Source organism: Drosophila serrata, unplaced genomic scaffold (genome assembly GCF_035046125.1).
Source record: "Drosophila serrata isolate PLE 108 unplaced genomic scaffold, ASM3504612v1 contig_347, whole genome shotgun sequence".
NCBI classification, from domain to species: Eukaryota; Metazoa; Arthropoda; class Insecta; order Diptera; family Drosophilidae; genus Drosophila; species Drosophila serrata.
Window position 1 is genome coordinate 1,400,213 of NW_028257245.1, and position 18,179 is coordinate 1,418,391.

General features: G+C 41.8%; 6 protein-coding genes across 10 annotated transcripts; 4 read left to right on the forward strand and 2 right to left on the reverse strand.

Annotated features, from left to right (window-relative positions):
• Positions 1-507: 507 nt before the first annotated feature.
• Positions 508-1,150, forward strand: LOC110189630 (transmembrane protein 170B). The gene has a single exon (XM_020959770.2). It carries the CDS (start codon positions 508-510, stop codon positions 892-894), a length of 387 nt encoding a protein of 128 aa, XP_020815429.1. The 3' UTR covers positions 895-1,150.
• mms4 (Methyl methanesulfonate sensitivity 4) lies at positions 1,002-2,174 on the reverse strand. The gene has a single exon (XM_020959767.2). It carries the CDS (start codon positions 2,122-2,124, stop codon positions 1,198-1,200), a length of 927 nt encoding a protein of 308 aa, XP_020815426.2. The 5' UTR covers positions 2,125-2,174; the 3' UTR covers positions 1,002-1,197.
• Positions 2,175-2,759: 585 nt separating this feature from the next.
• On the forward strand, positions 2,760-3,251 carry Nop10 (Nop10 ribonucleoprotein). Its single transcript, XM_020959321.2, has 2 exons — positions 2,760-2,980; positions 3,045-3,251. The coding sequence occupies exons 1-2, from the start codon at positions 2,927-2,929 to the stop codon at positions 3,183-3,185; spliced, it is 195 nt and encodes a 64-aa protein (XP_020814980.1). The 5' UTR covers positions 2,760-2,926; the 3' UTR covers positions 3,186-3,251.
• LOC110189290 (transmembrane protein 223) lies at positions 3,193-4,236 on the reverse strand. The gene is made up of 2 exons (XM_020959320.2): positions 3,614-4,236; positions 3,193-3,559 (listed from the first exon to the last, which is right to left on the reverse strand). Exons 1-2 carry the CDS (start codon positions 4,134-4,136, stop codon positions 3,267-3,269), a joined length of 816 nt encoding a protein of 271 aa, XP_020814979.2. The 5' UTR covers positions 4,137-4,236; the 3' UTR covers positions 3,193-3,266.
• Positions 4,237-4,681: 445 nt separating this feature from the next.
• wde (Fibronectin-III type domain-containing protein windei) lies at positions 4,682-13,082 on the forward strand. 5 transcript variants are annotated; one of them, XM_020959323.2, is made up of 5 exons: positions 4,682-4,936; positions 8,263-8,426; positions 8,484-11,688; positions 11,755-12,221; positions 12,286-13,082. In XM_020959323.2, the coding sequence occupies exons 2-5, from the start codon at positions 8,315-8,317 to the stop codon at positions 12,732-12,734; spliced, it is 4,233 nt and encodes a 1,410-aa protein (XP_020814982.2). In that variant the 5' UTR covers positions 4,682-4,936; positions 8,263-8,314; the 3' UTR covers positions 12,735-13,082. The 5 variants fall into 5 exon arrangements, with proteins under 5 accessions (XP_020814982.2, XP_086694454.1, XP_086694453.1 ...); XM_086838328.1 differs by lacking the exon at positions 4,682-4,936 and adding an exon at positions 5,525-5,887; XM_086838327.1 differs by lacking the exon at positions 4,682-4,936 and adding an exon at positions 6,327-7,338.
• Positions 13,083-15,667: 2,585 nt separating this feature from the next.
• Positions 15,668-17,797, forward strand: LOC110189438 (uncharacterized). Its single transcript, XM_020959509.2, has 2 exons — positions 15,668-17,564; positions 17,622-17,797. Exon 1 carries the CDS (start codon positions 15,894-15,896, stop codon positions 17,550-17,552), a length of 1,659 nt encoding a protein of 552 aa, XP_020815168.2. The 5' UTR covers positions 15,668-15,893; the 3' UTR covers positions 17,553-17,564; positions 17,622-17,797.
• The last annotated feature ends 382 nt before the right edge of the window (positions 17,798-18,179 follow it).

The following is an 18,179-nucleotide window of genomic DNA, read 5'->3' on the forward strand; positions in this document are numbered from 1 at the left end:
TTCCATTCGCGTTGCTCAAGAAAATCTTACAAAAAAAAAACGTAAAAATTACAAATAATTCATAAAGAGTCCTTGTGTTTTGGCTATAAGAGGCAGCCACAGCTTCAAAGCACCATAGACCTTATAAAAAAGCAGAGCTAAAGATTCACTACCGCCAGCAAGTTGCCGTTTGAGTGCCGTGACGACAGTCCTAATCGATTGTTGACCATAATTAAAAACAATCATACAACTGTTTAATAAACAAAAATAGCACCAAAAGCGATCTATAGTGCGAAGGGAATCATTAGTTTCGTTTCGACACTACTTATGTGGGTGTGGCTATGTTGTCATTACACTCGTGGGCGTGAGTATAAATAAGTGCCAAGAGCTCATCGAAAACATGATTCAACTTATGCTTTCAGATGAACGATCCACCCCATAAGGAGGATACACTACACATGCAGCTGGACTAACTCAGAGAAACTAGCATCGTAATTAGTGAATCCTTAAACAGGCCCAAATACAACCATGTTTTCCGATGACACCGATGAGCTGGACACCATTGCCGATGTGATGGGACTGCGCACCCAAGCCCGCCTTAACACATTTCGCGAGATGTGGTACCATGTCTTTCTGTGGGCCCTCTTCTCCTCTATCTTCATACACACGTGCGCGGCCGTGGTGGCCTTCGTTACACTCCGAAAGCACAAGTTTGGTCGGTTCTTCTCGATCCTGATCCTCGTCATGGGATTCCTGTCGCCCGCTTCGAGTGGTATCATCAGCAGTGCGGTTATCGCCTTCGTGCATCGCGCTTCCAGCCTTCCCATGTCACCTATATACGCCATGGTCTGGGGCCTCGGACAGACAATAGTATCTGCTTGCCTGGGCTTCACACGCATCTTGGCCACGCTATAGATTGACTGATGCTACTTCCCCAATTCCCGATCTTCACAAAGTTCTAGCTTAGTTTGGCAACAATATCATCAATTCTTCGGGTGTGCAAACAATTAAATTCAAAAAGCTTCGTGTGTAAGAATATTGTGATTTTTTTTAATATATACCTTAATACGAAGAGAAATACTGTTAAATACTTAGCTCTTACCCTAACTTTAAAACATATTTGTATATAATATAGGAACCTTATATATATATGTGCAGGTCCTCAGACTAAGTTTGTGTTTTGTTTGATTATTGAGCTTTGGTTGAAGATTCAAAAGCTTAAATCAAAGTATTTGGATCCCTAGAATTGTAAAGAGTGTGTAATTTGTTACTTAAAACGTTTCCTATGCGCCTCTCGGTGTGCATGGGCTGGGGTCCATTACAGCGTTTGATCTTCAGGTCAGCCAACGTCTGTATAGAAGTGGGATCACTCGAAAAGTGATCTAGAAGCTTCTTTGGGCAGGGATACTGAGCTATAATCGACTCTGCCACTTCGAGAGTGACTTGGGGCAAGCGATTCAAATGCTGTTGCCAGAGGCGTCCGTATCCATTGCCTTGATCAACGCGGACGCATTGCTTCTTATCGTTGGCAACGTACTTTTTGAAGCATCCCAGGGTCTCGTTGCGCTGCTTTTTGTACGGGGCCTCCGCTATGGCTTTCGTGTAGCGCTGAATAAGGGCCAACAGTTCCTGGCTTTCAGGTCGGTCCAGCTGCTCCACATGAAGCTCCTGAAGCAGCTGCATTTCTATCAAAGCATCCTGGCTGGTGCTGCTGTTTTTATTGTGACGAAGCTTGGAAAGTGCCACCGTATATTGGCAATCGGGAAACAAGGCCTGTAACCTGGGCCCCACACAAACCAAGCTTTGGTCCTTGACAGCCTGGTGGAAAGTGGATTCAGAAAGCCACTGTATCACTTGATCCTCTTTTTTCCACGCCTCATCTAGACCAGTTGGACTTGTTCCGGGTGCAATTGTCTGTTGCCCTACATTACGCTCCCAAAATATGCAGTGACCGACTGGCAAACTTCGTATTTCATACTTCAAGCTGGTGGAATTCAACTGCTGAAGGAGCTGTTGACCCACAGGAATCCCCAAAAATCCGGCATCTATCACAAGCCGTACATATTTCATACATTCTCCAGGTTTAATTCGTTTTTGTTGCTCCCGTAAAGCCTGTTTGTGCAGTTTATCAACTTTATTTGCCATTTTTCAGAAGTAAATTGCGCTCACTTTAGAGGTGGAGACACATCGATGTTCGATGCAAAGATCGATGTTTTCGAAACATCGCTAACGTCGATTCTACAAATAAATTAATGTAAAACTAAAGCAATAGTTTTCTATTAAAGCCTAGTACTAACATAATATACATATTCTTTAAGAGCCAAAATTCCATATACCAAAAAGTTACCGAAAAGAGAAAGCGTTTCTAATTTTTCTGATAAAATGGCTTTTTGAGGACTACTCTCCCATAAAAGTTTTGTTTTCGCAATACGCGGCGGACGGTTTTCCCGAAAAAAGCCTTGGTTAATATATTGGACAGTACTACGGCTGAGGTTAACCATTGCAGCAATATTTCATTGAGTTTTTCCATTACTTAAGTGATTTGGGATAGATTTTCTCTTTTTTCTCCAGTGTAACCAAATGACGCAGTGATAAATATATAAGCTGATATCTTCTTCAATGGGTTGCAATGAGTTTCTTGTACGAAATAAGCTTAGACATGAAAAAATCTGTATTTTTTATATATTTACTTTTTAAAGTTTTAATCTGTGTCTATGTGTTTAATAAACAAACAAGAACGTAAATAATTTCAATATGATTTTTTACATCACGAGATTTAGATGTGTTTTCCCATCTCAATAAACGATAACTATCGTTTTACAAGTTAAATGTGTTTAGCAATAAATGGAGTTATCGTAAACTGTCCACCTCTATTCAACGCTCGCCACACGTGTTTTATTTACAGTTTTATTCTTGGAAAGTTGTTAAACAAGAAAACCCATTCAAAATGTATCTGATGTACACAATTAACGAAAACGGCGACCGAGTCTACACTCTGAAGGTAAGCACCTATTGATATGGGAGTTTTTACCCTATTTTACTCCAGTAACTTGTTGATTTTATAGAAACGCACTGAGGATGGTCGCCCAACATTGTCCGCTCATCCGGCACGGTTTTCCCCAGAGGATAAGTACTCCCGTCACCGAATTACTATCAAGAAGCGCTTCGGACTCCTGCTCACCCAGAAACCCGAGCCCATATACTAAGTTCGAGTTTACATTTAATTAGTGTACATTTTATTTACAAATAATAAGTTACGAAATAACAAACTACCCGAGAAACCGATTTTAAATGCGGCGCTTAAGGCCCGCCGTGTAGTCAAACAGTTGCGGATTCCGAAACTCTCCGCGCATATCCAGGACATAGTACAGGGTTTTACCTTTGACCTTAATGGGCAATTGCACCCGGGCCATGTTTCGCGATTCCTCCGCGGAAACGCACTTTAAAGGCACTGTCATAATGCGATTACGGTTGAAGGGTCCGTAAGTTACAAAGGAAACGCTTTGGCCACCCTTTCGCAGGATAAGAAACCGCACAGAGCGGAGGGTGAACATCCAGACAGCAAACAGAATGCCATATCCTGAGATGATATTACGTATTTAGTGTTTTACCAAGATGACAAAACTCAGCTCACCTATCAGGAAACTGCAGGCAGTAATGCCATTCCGGTACTTGTTGTCTCCCAAATTTATACGCTGGTACCACTTTAAATCATCACCCGGATTTTCCACAACGGGGGCATCCTTCAGCGTTGTAAAGGCAAAATGCGATAGATAAGTCCAGAAGACAAACTGACAGACCCCGAAGAAGTTCAGCATCTTGTAGAAGCGCGGGTTCTCATACTTAAAGAGTATTATGTCCTTTGAAACACTGGTGCTCACATCGAAGGGGGCAGCTTGGGAGGAAAACCTCTTAATCGTGGGTAATACCGGCGATTTGCTAATAACAGCCGGAACTGTCAGTCTTAGACTTTGAAGACTGAGCCTCTTGATCGAATTGGCGCCTTGCCGCAAGGCAAAATGTAGTAGGTTGCTCATTTTAATTGAAAACGTTTTGCATTTCTTATTATAAAACGAATAACCTACAATGTTTATATTTTGTTCCACTTGCCATTGGTTCGCTGGACTCGAACCAAAACTGGTTTTGAACTGCTTCATCCAGGGACTGCGTTGCTGGTTCCTTCTACTAGTTCAAGATTTGACGTGTTACTTACCTAAACAATGAACTTACTAAAAAACAATTATTAGGAGTAGACTTATCTGATAGAAAGTTACTAAGTTAATAAGCTTAATCCTCTTGAAAAGATTGGATCAGATTATGTTTCTAATATGGATTGGTTCCAGTTCCTAGTAATTATTGTTTTTTCGCAGCCCTGGTTTTCATAATTTTTTGGTCTGGTTCCGTAATAGAGATGGGCACGTGCAATAATATCACGAATATAATAACACATGGATTTATCTGCGGGCGTATTATCGAAACTATATAAGGTTTGTAAATTATTATTTACCGTGAGTTCAGAGTGTTCGATTTTTTTTTATTGTATTTATAATATTTAATATATGTACTTAAGTTCATGACGTTTTAGTTACATGTAAATAAAAATCTAAAAATAACAGTTAACTTTTCTATAATCATAACTACTTACCTAAAAATAATACCCATATGGCCGGTCACGGTCCCAGCTCTATTCCGCATGCCGCTCGTTTGGAACCAGTTGTGTCTGGACTGGTTCTTTTCAGCCGTTTTTGTTGTTGTCTGGCATTAGCCTGTGTTTCATCTCGCCGTTTAAACGCGTCGGGAGCGGATTTGTTGAATTTTTGTAAACAAATCGCTCGAAAACTGTTAAAATCGTTCAAAACACTGACCACTGACAGCTGCGAGCTGGGTTATGCAAAATTCTGACATTTTTTGTGATTACTTCAGCTAATAAATGAGTAAATCGGGTTGTTTCTGAAAGGTAGGTGGCAAACTTCTTGATTCTTTGATTCATGTATAGGCTTATATGGTATAATATAGTTCTTACTTAATCAACCCAATATATATATTTTACTTTTGAGTTGATGTGAGCTTAACGTTCTAGGTACGTACTTTAAAGATTTAAAGTAGGTACGTAAGATATGGACGAGTTTCTTTAAAGACCTTTGTGTTTATAGGGTTGTCAGGTGGTTGCAATTATCATTCCTATATTAGTGCTAAAAGTATGTTTTAATATAAAATAAACTTGATTATATGACATATATACCAGAAGCAATATATGCATGATGGTGGCATTTTCTCTTACAGCTATATCAACAAATATAGGCACCTAGTGCGGGTGGCAACCCTAAGTCACAGCGTGTTAGCAATTTCATATTTATCCCCCCTGCATATCGCCTTGTTAATCATAACACTTCTTGAATAACATTCATATCGCCGTCATGGTGCAGGCTTGGCAACCCTGAAGACATAAAATTGTACAATAGGTGAACGAAAATGTTGCCCCGTCTTGCTTTTGCTTTCATTTGCAGCCTGCATGTTTTGGGATGCTCGGGGTTGCGCATTTGTTGAAAACCTGATTTCTGATCTGATTAGACCGGATCGCTGGGGCTACGAAAATGTCCCTATAATCTCAAAATTTCCAAAATTGAAGATGTTTTTCGACCTAACCTCACTCTGCATCAAAATCGATACGTAACCTAAAAAGAATGTGAACGCGTTGCAAAAACGCACACATACACATTCTGGTATAGATACAAACTCACAGAGTCGATGTTGCTAAAGCGACGTGCAAGTGTGTGAGTGCGAGTGAAACAGCTATAATAGACATAACGCCCGAAATCGTCGACTTCGGATGAAAATAAACGGACTTTAAATTGAGCCCACCCCTCCCCCCGATAGCTTATTTTGGTTGCAAACAAAAAAACGAATGGTAAATGTTGTTTTGCTATATTTAAGCGCATACATACTATATATATATATACTTATGTATATGTATTTAGGTTTTGATGGGACAGCTGATGCAAATCGGAGAAGGGTATCTGGGTTTTCACATTGGATAGTAGTAATTCTCTGAACATGTGAACTCTAGCTCGTAGGACCAACTTTCCGTAATGTTACAGATAACCGGGCTTAGCTTTCGAATAGCAGGTATAGGCTAACGACGCCTCATTTTCGTTTACTTGCCGCATTTAGTTGTTGCTTTTCGTTCTGCTGCTGTATCTTTCGGCTCGCCTGGTCGTATACGACGCCGCCAACAACAATTTTGTCGTGTGGTGTTCGGCGCTACGCGAACTTTATTCAGTTTATATGTACATGCCGACAAATATATAGAGCCAAGTGTAAATATGTTTGCCGCCTTACGTCTCTCTCTCTCTCTCTCTCTCTCTCTATCTCTCTCGCTATTGCTCTCTATCCTAAACCGGTATCCTGCCGAAGTCCTAAGTGCATCTTTAAAAGTTTTTTTTTGTCCGGACCCGGGACCTTCGATTCTAAAAGTATCAAAAGTTTTTCATCAAGGTGTTTTTCTTTCTTTCTAATTTCTGCCCCTCACTTCCGCTCACGTTTGTTTGCTCTCTATCAGAATAATATTTTTAACAAATTTGTATCTTCGGCTTTAGTTTCCTGGAGGAGATTATGAAAAATGGATCTAAATGTCATTAGTGGTCTTATTAACTCCCATATTCCATCTTCCCACTTTGGTAGACCATATAGCCGTCTCGCTCTAACGAATTATGTCGACATCTCACCCTCCCTCTCGCTCGCAACTAAAGGCGTACATATACAACATACAAAGTTAAACGCGTTCTATTTGCGCCATCAGTACACGTTCCGCATTTGAGTTGTTATTAAACATTGTTTTTGATTCAACGAAGATCCATGCCTGCTTAACTTTTATTTTCAATATCATCCCCCTTTAATGTTTATTTTTTTAATATGGTCTCCCAACTTTGAAATGGACTGCCAACTTGCGACGGTAATAACTGGGATAAGTTTTTGCAGGGATAAACGAACTTTGCTCTTCCCTATTCGCATGACGTCACTCAAACGAGCCAAAAGGCCAATGTTCAAAGATGTGAAAGTGATTTCCTTAGCTCCCGGATAGAATCCCATTATCGAGTCTTATCATCCCGCGACACGACACGCCCTCCCTGCACTCTTCATCTCTTTCTGCCCCCTATCGCTTCGCTGCTCTCGGCAGCAAACGTGCGCTCTCTCTCTTTCTCTTTTTTTTGCGTTCGCTGTCAGCTGGTTGACGTTCGCCTCGCTCATTGTGACTGTGAACGCGACGAGAAGGCCAACTCATTTTTATTTCTCCAAGTGTACTTTAGTTTAAATAATTGGAGAAGTGAGGTGCAGGGTCCTTAATGGTTCTCTTATCTAGTAAGTAACCTTTAACTTTAACTACCATCACTTTTGCACGTATAAAAGCGCTTAATTAATAAATTGCCTCAACATAACCTCACTTTTGTTAGTGAACAATTTGATAGGCAAATATTAAGATAGTAAATATCGTTTCGACACTCGATATACTGAGTGGTATCCGTTTTTTTCCTCCGTCTTTTGTCCGTCTTTCGTCATTCCTTTGAGCGAATATTTATCGTCACTTTGCTTTCGCCTTTCTACTGCAGTCGCCGCCAGTGTTGTTGTTGGTTTTGTTGCTATTGTTGCGTTCGTGAAGCGACGAGCGAACGAGGCAATCAACAAAAACCACAACAACACATGGTTAGGCTAGGTAGATACATACACACAGAATGGAATCAAAGCGTAATGAAAAAGCTGTTGTTGGTATTGGAAATATGTTTCAGGTTTTGGAGTTTTGGGATCGGTTTCGATAAGCCTGAGCACAATCTTGAGCAAAATCGGTTATCAAACAAAAAGTACTGCATAGTACGGAACCCCAGGCTGCTTACCCCAGTTTTGGAGAACTCTTTCGAATTGGGTCTGATTAGTTTTTAGAAAAGTTTTATTGTAGAAGTTCTTTAGGACATGCTTAAAAAACATGTATAATTCTCAACCATTCACTTTTCCATCATAAAAGGCGAAAACTATTGCAAAAGCTTATGGAAGAGCTTTCATTCAAAAGCTCTCCGGCTTCCTACATTATTATTACTTTTTTTCGTTATAAAACATATATTTCCCTTCCCTATTTTGGATGTTTGTCTGTTTTAAAAGACCAAAATCAACACAATCTATTTGATGTAGGGGGGGAGGACGGTGGTCCAGGTCACTGAATTTGCAGGGTTGCCATGCCATCAAAAAAAAAGTTTATCCTTTGTCACTTAAAAATCTGTATTCTTTTTACAGTGGTTCAATGTGTTCAAAATAGGTCAGAAAGAAAAATAAATATAGACCAAAAATGATGGAAGTAAGCCAGAATGTGGAACTGAAGGAACTGTCGAAAGAGGGCGCTTTACTCCGAACTATATCCTCGGATCTCGGTAGTGATGTGGAACCTCTCTCCACCCCTGGTAAGTATAAGATAATAGAATGCATGCAGGCATATAATAATCGATATATAATTTAAGCCATTGACAACAAATCCAGTAGCCGATCGTCCAGGGATGAAGGCGACCTTAGTGATCTGACCAATGGTCAGGATTTACCAATCCAAGATGTTGGTAAATCAATTACAGCCACAGAAGTGCAGGAACGGAATGCGGGTAGCGACTTGGATGACCTGCTAGACAAAATAAGCTCCATTGTTGACTGCAGTCCCAAGAACTTGGACGATAGTCCTGATAGTCCCGATAAGAGCGAGGAATGCGACTCTGCGACGGCAAAGGAGAAAACAGCTGGCCTTCATGAAAGACAGTTTGATGTGGTAGTTGAAGACGAAAAGGTAGAAGAAGCAGAGAAAGAGGTGCTCAAAAAGTGTGAAAATAAAAACGTGGAGCTGGAACCGGAGCTTGAGTCCGTAAAGGGTATTGAAGAGGTAATTGAAGACACCCAACAAAGCATTCAAGATAAAGAAGACAAAGAAAAAGAAGAAGACGAAAAAGAAAGCATTCAAGAGAAAGCAATAAAGGAAATTGATGTCTCGCCCGATGCTGAGGAAGAAATTATTTCCAAATCTCCGACCGAACTGAGCACCTCCAAGGATGATGTATTTGAGGATGCTCTAGACAGCATTTCCAGCTCAGATGAATTTGATGCATTCGTTTCTCAGGACTGTAAGGAAGCTAAGCCACGTGAAGAGCCGGTCACTGAGTCAAAGCCGTCGGCAGCTGAAGATCTTGAAGAGATCTCCTCAGATGAAGAAAATATCCCTAAGGTTGACAAAGTTGAAAAACCCGTCAGAACCGAAAAACTTCCGGACGAGGACGTCATAGATTTAGATTCTTCGAATGAGTGTGTAGTGTGCGAAACTACAACAGAGGTCAAGGAATCTGATGCCATTTCGGAGGTCAAGAAATCTGAAGCCGTCGCGGAGGATACGTCTTCGGAAGCCAAAGGTGATAAGGAAGCACTAGAAATTACGGTAGAGGAAACAGTTACATGCACAGAGGTTAAGGAAGTGGATGCTGCAGCCAAGGATACAGAAGTGCCAGAAGTTAGCATAGAAGAGGAGACAACCGTTGAAGAATCTGCGGAATTAGAAGCTTTGAGTGCAGCGAAAGCAGAAGCTTCTCTTAATAAAGCGGCCCCCAAGTCGGTTATTGGACTCCATCAAGAAGAGGGCCACAAAGCAACCGAGGGGCCAACTGAAAGAGAACCGAAGTCAGCCGAAGAGCCAATAGAGCCCATGTTAATAGATGACGAAGAATCAATAACAAATTCTAAGAAGGTTGCTACCGAGCATGAGGAGGGTCGAACGCAAACCCAGGAACGGAATGACACCACTATAGACGATTTCCTAATGGAGGTCGACAAAGATTCCTTCGAAAGCGAGGAGAAAAAGAAATCAAAAAAGGAAGATGATGCACCGGTGATTATCTCCGAGAACGATAATGAACCAAGGGTTAATGGGGTCTCCGAAAACCCAACTGAGAAGGAAACTGAAAAAAAAGAGAAAGATAAAGATGAGTCAAATGAGAAAATCATTCTTGGAAAAGAAACCAAAGAGAACGAATCAGATGACGAAGTGATTTTTTTTGAACCTATAGATAAGACTAAAACGGATGAAACTTCCGTAGAGCCAGCAACAGAGAAAGTCAAGCCTGAAACTGCGGCGGACAAGGATGACGATGTCGTCCTGGTGTCTGAAGATGAGGACGATGAACCGTCACCTAAAACAACGGAGAACAAAGCTGTTAAGAGTTCAGAAAAGAAAACAGCTTCCGAAGAACTTCCCACGGATTCAACTGCTCAGGAGTCGGTTGCTAGCAAGGACCTACTGGTGGACAATACCGATAATGCGTGTGACCAGTTTGATAAACCAAAGACTCAAGATAAGGTGAAGTCTGCTACAACGGAGGATGGAAACAGCAACTCTAGCAGTAGTAACCTCTTAAGGCCAGCCGAAAATGCCGAACAGCCTGAATCAAAGCGTCTTCGCCTTAGTGTCGATGAGAAAATAACCTCCAACCCAGAGGTAGGCGCAGAGTCACTTTTAAAATTCGGCAGCGAAGATGAAGATAAAAAATTAATTGCGAAGCGGAGCCACGATAGTGTAGAGAGAAGTCCTGTTCAGAGGAACGAGGAGATACCCAATAAAAAACTCAAGACTGATGATTCCGACTCGAATAGTTCAAGCGACACGCTCCAAATTGATCTAGATGCGAAGGACGATACAGTGGATGAAAACCCAACGGAATTGGTCAAACCGCTGGATGAAAAGGAACTCAAATTGGATCTGAAACCGGAGCCTGAAATAAAATCGGATGTCAAGCCGCTTCGCTTGGATTTCTTGAAGAACTTCCGCAAGAGCTTTGACACCTTGACCCGCGACGATTTAGAAGAGCTGGTGCTGCAAAAGGTCGTTGAGGCAATGCTGGTCAAGAGTGAGTTTGCGGACATCCGCACACAGCTGGACAAGTGCGAAAGTACACTCGCCGCGTATCGACGTAAGATTGCCGAGGTGTCCAAGCAGTTCCTTGACTTGGACACGGTGCACAAGAGAGTGCTGAAGGACCTGGAAAGCAAGAACTCGCACTTTACCGCTCCGGTACGTATAACCCGAGCTGTCGGACTGCAGGTTGGCATCCCCTTCAAAGCTATGAAGCCAACGGTCGCCGTGCAGGATCAGTCGCACGCAGCGAGCAGCATGCTGGCGCCACCCAGTGGAACACCTCCGAAGGCGAGCACCTCGCCGATGCGATCACCAATGAGATCCAGGACAACGCCTTCCGGTGCTGCAACTGTGCCAGCAACTGCCACGAGCCCCAACCCCAGTACCAGTCCAAGTCCCAACCTTCAGCAGCAACTTCGATCCAATGCCAACTTTGGCCAACCACCGACTGCGGCGACTGCTGGCACGCCACCAGTGCGAAGGGGCTGTTTGCAGAAGATAACACCCCAGCGGCCGAACCCAGGGGCTTCCGTCTCGCCGGCCAACAGTCAGCCAAACGTCCATCGCCTGCAGGCCTCTCCGCCGACCGGAGGCATTACTAGGGGCATGCATGCGTCCAAGCACACAGGATCCACGGGTATGGCATCCTCGGCAGTCGTTGCGGCTGCGGCGGCCAAAGCAGCTGCCATGCGACAGCGGAATGCAACGAATGTCTCCGCCTCCGTTTCTGCCTACATGGCCCAGAAGCAGCAGCTCCAGCAACAACAGCAACAGTATCAAACGTGAGTTCGTGCCTCCTCATGCAGTTGGAAGTAGTGCTTTAATGTGTGTTTCTTTAATTCTTGCAGACATCGGCCAGGTCCCGCATCCAGTTCCAGCTCTGGACTCAGTCCCGGTCCGGCCAAACAACCCAAGTGCACGACGACAGTCCACGCCCAGGCACCGCCTATTTCAGGGGCAACCGTGTCAGTTCCCTTGTCTTCTACCGGAGGAAGCGTTCCTGGATCCTATGGCCAACAGCCCAGCTTAGCGCCGGCTAAGCCGAAGGAGAAGGCCGTCATCGATCTGACTGATGAAGATGACGCAGCGGCAGCGGCCGCAGCAGCAGCGACGCAAGCTGCTCAGGCCGTGCAGGCCTCCATAGAGGCGAATGCTCGTCTGCGCCAGGCGGCAAATAATACGGTGAAGAGGAATGCCCAGGCGGCAGCTGCGACGAGAGGCCGAGGAGGCCGTGGAGGCGGGAATGTGGTTCGGCAATCTCCCATGCAATTAGCGCGAGTGAATGCACGCCAAATAGTTCAAAGCAATGGAGGAGGTGGGTTCTAAGCATTAAATTCATAAGATGTTCAAAAACTAATTATATATGTTAAATCTCACAGGTCAGCGTAATTCTATGGGCTCGAATATAACCATGCAGATACGCTCCGAGAATACCCCGCCAGCTGCCTCCCGGCTAAGGTACTCTCATCCGGCGCCACTGCCCACGTCGCCTGCCCAGCCCTTTAATCCAGCTTGGAAAATGCCGCCGTCGCGTCCTGTAATCCGCATCAGTCTTCTGGACACTGGAATAGTTATCTCGTGGACGCTGGAAGACACGAGCCCGCGGTACGCGGATTGTGTTACCTACCAGATCTATGCGTATCAGGAGACGATCCACGAGCCCAGTACGGACAGCTGGCGACATGTTGGCGATGTTAAAGCTATGCTGCTGCCGATGGCCGTAACACTGAACCAGTTCCAGGAGAACCAGCGATACTATTTTGCAGTACGGGGAGTGGACGATCACCAGCGATTCGGCCCGTTCAGCGTGCCGAAGACCTGGTCGTAAGCGAATGGATTAGTTCTTTTCCTTTTCCATGCATAGGATAAGCAGTAGTCTTAGATCTAATTTGTATTTTATTTATTTATACATATAAGTAAGCTTTTTAAGGATTCATTCGGTCGCGTTATAGTTCATCTTTTGAAATTAGCTGAATTATGAGTTAAGTTTTAAGTTTTAACAAGATTTTGTACGGGAATAACGTCAAGCTAATCCTGCCTGTGCAGCTGTGGGTCGGGCAGCATTAACAAAATTACAAAAGAATTATATTCTTAATCCCATTAGGTTATCACTAACCATTAAGTTCTAAACTTACATGAAATACTACCAACACTGAATAAATATCGAAAGAGATGACATTTTTTTATTTTAATTTCTGTATTGTGGTATGTTCGAGGTAAATTCGAACACGTTGGTTTTATTAGTCCTTCAAAAATATAAATTTAATTTTGCAAGGTAAAACTATATATTCAGTCGTATAACGAACGGCCACAAAAAAGTCGACCGCTTAATGTTCAGCGAAAAACCTAGTCGAATGACTTGTATTAAGCTTCTGTATTCTTCTAAATAATCTTTAATTATTTTCAACTACTGCACCTCTTATTAAGCAATCCAAATCGTTTATACAAATCTGTAGCCGCCATATCGACTTCTCAGTCATTCTGCCGACATTTTTATGATGGAGAAATGTTTTTTGTTTTTAGATGCCGATATATTCAGTGGTAAGGGAACCCTTGAATATTGAAATTTGGGTGATATTGTTAATGGCAGGAACGTTCCAAAGCTATGGTATGCCCAAGGCACACTTTGATATACATACATATATGGACATTTCCATAAAAAGGCATACTCGAATGCTAAATTAAAAGTCTATAAACTTTTGTTACTTTATTTTATATTGTTTAAGGAATGTGTACATTTAAAGAATATAATCAATTCACGGCATTTTTGGTTTTTATTTTGAAATATTTGTTCCGAAACACACAGGTAGGATTTTTCCGTATTTCGCGAGTTGGCTTTGCTTTTCGTTCGTACATATTTAATATTTGTTTCCAGTTATTTTTACCAACAATAAATTACCAAGTTCGAAACAAAAATATATATATTTAAAACACATACAAATTATTACTTTTATTTGTAAGAGTTTTTTATGTATTGAAGTTGTGTTTTTATTTATCTTAATAAAATTTCATTAACGAAATTTGAGTAAAAAAAAACGAAATTGAAATATTTTAGCGTTCGCGATGTACCGATCTAAATCGGGAATAACCTTGTGCAGAGTATTATAATTTTAGTCAGAAGTTTGCAACGCAGTGAAGGAGGCACCTCCGACCATATAAAGTATATATATTCTGGATCAGCATCAACAGCCGAGTCGATCTAGCCATGTCCGTCTGTGCGTCTGTCCGTTGCTACGCAAACTAGTCTCTCAATTTTGAAGCTATCTGAATGAAACTTTATAGTTTGTCTTCTAATACTCTCACTCGTATATATGTATGTCGCAACGGGCCGTATCGGACGACTATATCATATAATCGAAAAATTTTTAAAAAAAAAAATTATAACACTTTCAGTTTTCAACAGAATTTAATCAAATTTAAGATATAGCTATTTTTTTATATTATTCTACAATTTTGTGTTAAGTTTTATACATATCGGACTGCTATGTCATATAGCTCCCATAGGAACGATCGAGAAATTAATACAATTAAAAATTAGAACTTTTTCAGTTTTCAACAGATTTGTATAAAATTTAGATATAGCCATTTCATATTATTCTACAATTTTGTTTAAAATTTTATGAAATTCGGACTACTATTTCATATCCTGCCATATAAACGATCGTTTTATAAAGAGGAAAAATGGAAAACTGTAAATGTAAAACAGTAAATATAATATGAATAGGTGAATGAAATGAAAGCAGGCATTACTGCATTGTTTTTTAACATATATATATAAAATTTATATTGCATTGATTCCAAGTCATCGAAGTTCTATCTGCAAGGGTATTCGGGGTGCCGAAGTAAGCTTCCTTTCTTGTTTATTAATCATTTCAAAATGAAAAGTCTTTTTAGAATACAAAAAATACTGGTGAAATGTATTAACCTTGCAATAAAAAACACTTCCGAAAATAATAATTTGAGTTGTATTTTTTCAATTTTATGTTGTACGAATATACCATTCGCCATCCTGGAAATGCCCATATGCTTGATTCAAAATTTCCCAGTATCGTCTATTTAATAAAAAACAACTACTTTAATTTGTTTTTATTAGATTTTGAGAGCTCTTTGGGACTCGGAGTTTCACCTTTGTCAAATATTATAACTTGCGTTAAAATATATGAATTTCTCAACCTTAAAAATATATGTCAATTATATTTTATATATAAATCAATCAGCTCTTATTTGATTGGAGATGGTGCTTTGTGGAAAGCCGAATTTCACATCTATTAAAAATATTAATTGTTTCACAAGGCTGGACTCTGTGCGAAAATGGCATTAGTCCGCCATCCAAAAATAACAGCTTTTCAATCCCTTTCATAGTATTAAAATTAAATTCTTCATCTACCCAATAAAAATTTAAATATTTATTATGAAAGCGAAACAATGGTAACAAGGAACACTTAAATATGGAATTCACTGAGCTAAAACTGTACACACTAAAGTTTTTTGTATATATTTCGATCTATAATTTTTCTAAACCTTTAATAACCGTTTCTATTTCATATAAAACACATACTCTTACTATATTTTTGAGTTTGAAAAAACCTACCTCTTCGCTGTATTTACAATGGGAATACGAGTTTACATGTGTTTAAAATTCGCACTGTTGCATTTTGTGAGAAGAGGGTATAAACGTTTCCATCGGTATCGATGGATAACTTTCGTTAGTGTAAATCGGCTATAAGTGTCTCAATAACGACGATAAGATCGCTGAATACGACTCTGTGCCGGAAGCGGAAATAGTACTGATGAAGTTTTGGCGTCACACCATTTTGAAGCCTTGGCGAAGTTGGAGAACTTTTACAACTGCAAAAGTAACGACAATAAAATCAAGATCAAAATCAAGAATTGAGCTTTTTCCCAATTAAAAATAAAGTGCAAGTTCGTTCCGGAAGACAAGTAAGTGCTAGCCAGTACAGTTGAACAGAAATTTGTACCCGTAATAATGGATAATACAATTTCTGAGAAATCGGACAAGGCTCAGGAGACAATTCAAGAAAAGAAGTCTGTGGCTTCATCCATAGAAGGGTCATTGGGTGGTGCTAAGGAAGCACACAAGAAGTCGGTCGAAAAGCCACGTGGCACGATGCCAAGAGGAGAGAAAGCTCAGGAGGCCGACTCCGAAGTCGATGATAAGACAATAGCTGACACCTCAGCAAAGAAAAAGAAAGAGGTGGAGCATGAAGCTATTGCAGAGAAGTCCGTGGCTGCAACTATTGAAGGCGCTTTGGGTGGTGCTAAGGAAGGTCCCAAGAAGTCGGCTCCGGGAACGAAGGTCCAGGGGGCCGAGTCCGATGTCGATGTTAAGCCGATCTTTGCCTCCGCAAAGATAAAGAAAGAGGTCGAGCCTTATGGTGTTGAAGAGAAGTCAGTGGCTGCAACCATAGGAGGGGCTTTGGGTGGTGCTAAGGAAGATCCCAAGAAGTCGGCTCCAGGAACGAAGGTCCAGGGGGCCGAGTCCGATGTCGATGTTAAGCCGATCTTTGCCTCCGCAAAGATAAAGAAAGAGGTCGAGCCTTATGGTATTGTAGAGAAGTCAATGGCTGCAACCATAGGAGGGGCTTTGGGTGGTGCTAAGGAAGATCCCAAGAAGTCGGCTCCAGGAACGAAGGTCCAGGGGGCCGAGTCCGATGTCGATGTTAAGCCGATCTTTGCCTCCGCAAAGATAAAGAAAGAGGTCGAGCCTTATGGTATTGTAGAGAAGTCAGTGGCTGCAACCACAGGACAGTCTTTGGGTGGTGCTAAGAATGATTCCAAGAAGTCGACTGAAAAGGCACGTGGCATGGTGGCACGTGGCACTACTTCAGGAAAACCCCAGGCCCAGTCGGATGTCGACATTAAGAGGACGTGGACTCGCTGTTTTTTCGAAAGCGATGATTTTCTTGAGGACGAGCGTCCAAAAAAGATGCCCAAGAATGATTTCGGATTTCAGTTTAAAATTCACCGTGAGGTTGCAAGGAAATTAAATTTAATGCCGAAGCCGGTAGTTGAACCGGAATTTATAGAAACCGGCCAGCGTCAGATCAAAACCATGAACCGACGTGAACTTGAGGATTTGGTGATGCATATGGTGACCGAGAAAGAGAAGGCCCGTTCTGAGTTCAATTACATAAAAGCGGAATTGTTCAGCGTCGAGAACACACTGGCAATTTATCGACGTAAGATCACTGAGGTATCGAACCTTTTTGGCGAAATGCAGGCAATAGGAAAAAGAGACCGGTACGTCACCGATCTGGTACGTAAAACTCCGGCTGCCGGCCAAAACGTAAACGGTCAGTCGCACGCTGCGGGCAGTATGTGCTCGCCGTCCAGTGTAACCTTTCCCACGGTCAGAGCATGGTTCGAAAAATCAGAAGGACCAGCTCCGACACGCTTGATACCATTCCGCTCTCGTGGTTACGCCATAGTGAACAGGTCATCCTTCGGATTAAAACAAGGCGGATCGCAGCTAGCAAGGACCAAGGAGGAGGCATCATCGATGGCAGCATCGAAACCAATTCCAAAAAAGGAATCCATCCAGGCAAACGATCGTCTGGGCCAGGACGCAAATGAAGCCGTAAAGGAGAATGATCAGCCAGGAGGGGAAAGTCAGGCCTCCCTCTAAGATGCCACGAAGGTTAGTTTTTAATTATTAAACTTGTGAAAGAAATAGATTAAAATGTTTACTCTGCAGATCAGTAGAATTCCATGGACTATGATCGTGCGCCACTGATCTCGAGCTTTCTCGTTCATTCTTGGCGTGCCGCTATCCCTGGTTTTCATACACACCCATGTCGTTGATTTGTTAAAACAAAAACATAAAAAACAAATATTAAAGCACAACGGCACATCACTTAATTAAGACACTAATTGAAAATGTTCCTTTTCTTTGATTTGAGCAAATATTAGGTAGATATCGTTAATCTAAGTGGCATCTGCCTGAGATATGTATTTGCATTATGTGTCTTCCTTGGGTCATTATGTATGAGAGGCTTTTGTTGGGAACATGGGCAAAAAGGTCTAATCGATGGCACATAAAATATAGATGCCCGCCCATTTACGTGAGTGTGCATTCCAGGGTATGGCCCACCCCCCTAAATAGTTTTTCAGTTAGAGGAACGAAACAAACGGGAATCAATTAAGGATTTTTATGAAATTGAATTCTCAAAATGTACTATCGAAGTACCACCGTAGCAGTTCGAGCAGAGAGCAGCCATGAGTAGCCGGGCGGCGACACTAGTCCGGGTATCGT

Bases quoted from the DNA above. Each gene is read 5' to 3' on its own strand.
- mms4 (XM_020959767.2), bottom strand. From the start codon at position 2,124: ATGGCAAATAAAGTTGATAAACTGCACAAACAGGCTTTACGGGAGCAA.
- LOC110189290 (XM_020959320.2), bottom strand. From the start codon at position 4,136: ATGAAGCAGTTCAAAACCAGTTTTGGTTCGAGTCCAGCGAACCAATGG. The intron at 3,560-3,613 runs GTGAGCTGAGTT...ATATCATCTCAG, and splicing joins TGCCTGCAGTTTCCTGATAG to GATATGGCATTCTGTTTGCT.
- Nop10 (XM_020959321.2), top strand. From the start codon at position 2,927: ATGTATCTGATGTACACAATTAACGAAAACGGCGACCGAGTCTACACT. The intron at 2,981-3,044 runs GTAAGCACCTAT...TTGATTTTATAG, and splicing joins ACCGAGTCTACACTCTGAAG to AAACGCACTGAGGATGGTCG.
- LOC110189438 (XM_020959509.2), top strand. From the start codon at position 15,894: ATGGATAATACAATTTCTGAGAAATCGGACAAGGCTCAGGAGACAATT.
- LOC110189630 (XM_020959770.2), top strand. From the start codon at position 508: ATGTTTTCCGATGACACCGATGAGCTGGACACCATTGCCGATGTGATG.
- wde (XM_020959323.2), top strand. From the start codon at position 8,315: ATGATGGAAGTAAGCCAGAATGTGGAACTGAAGGAACTGTCGAAAGAG. The intron at 11,689-11,754 runs GTGAGTTCGTGC...TAATTCTTGCAG, and splicing joins CAACAGCAACAGTATCAAAC to ACATCGGCCAGGTCCCGCAT. The intron at 12,222-12,285 runs GTGGGTTCTAAG...TAAATCTCACAG, and splicing joins AGTTCAAAGCAATGGAGGAG to GTCAGCGTAATTCTATGGGC.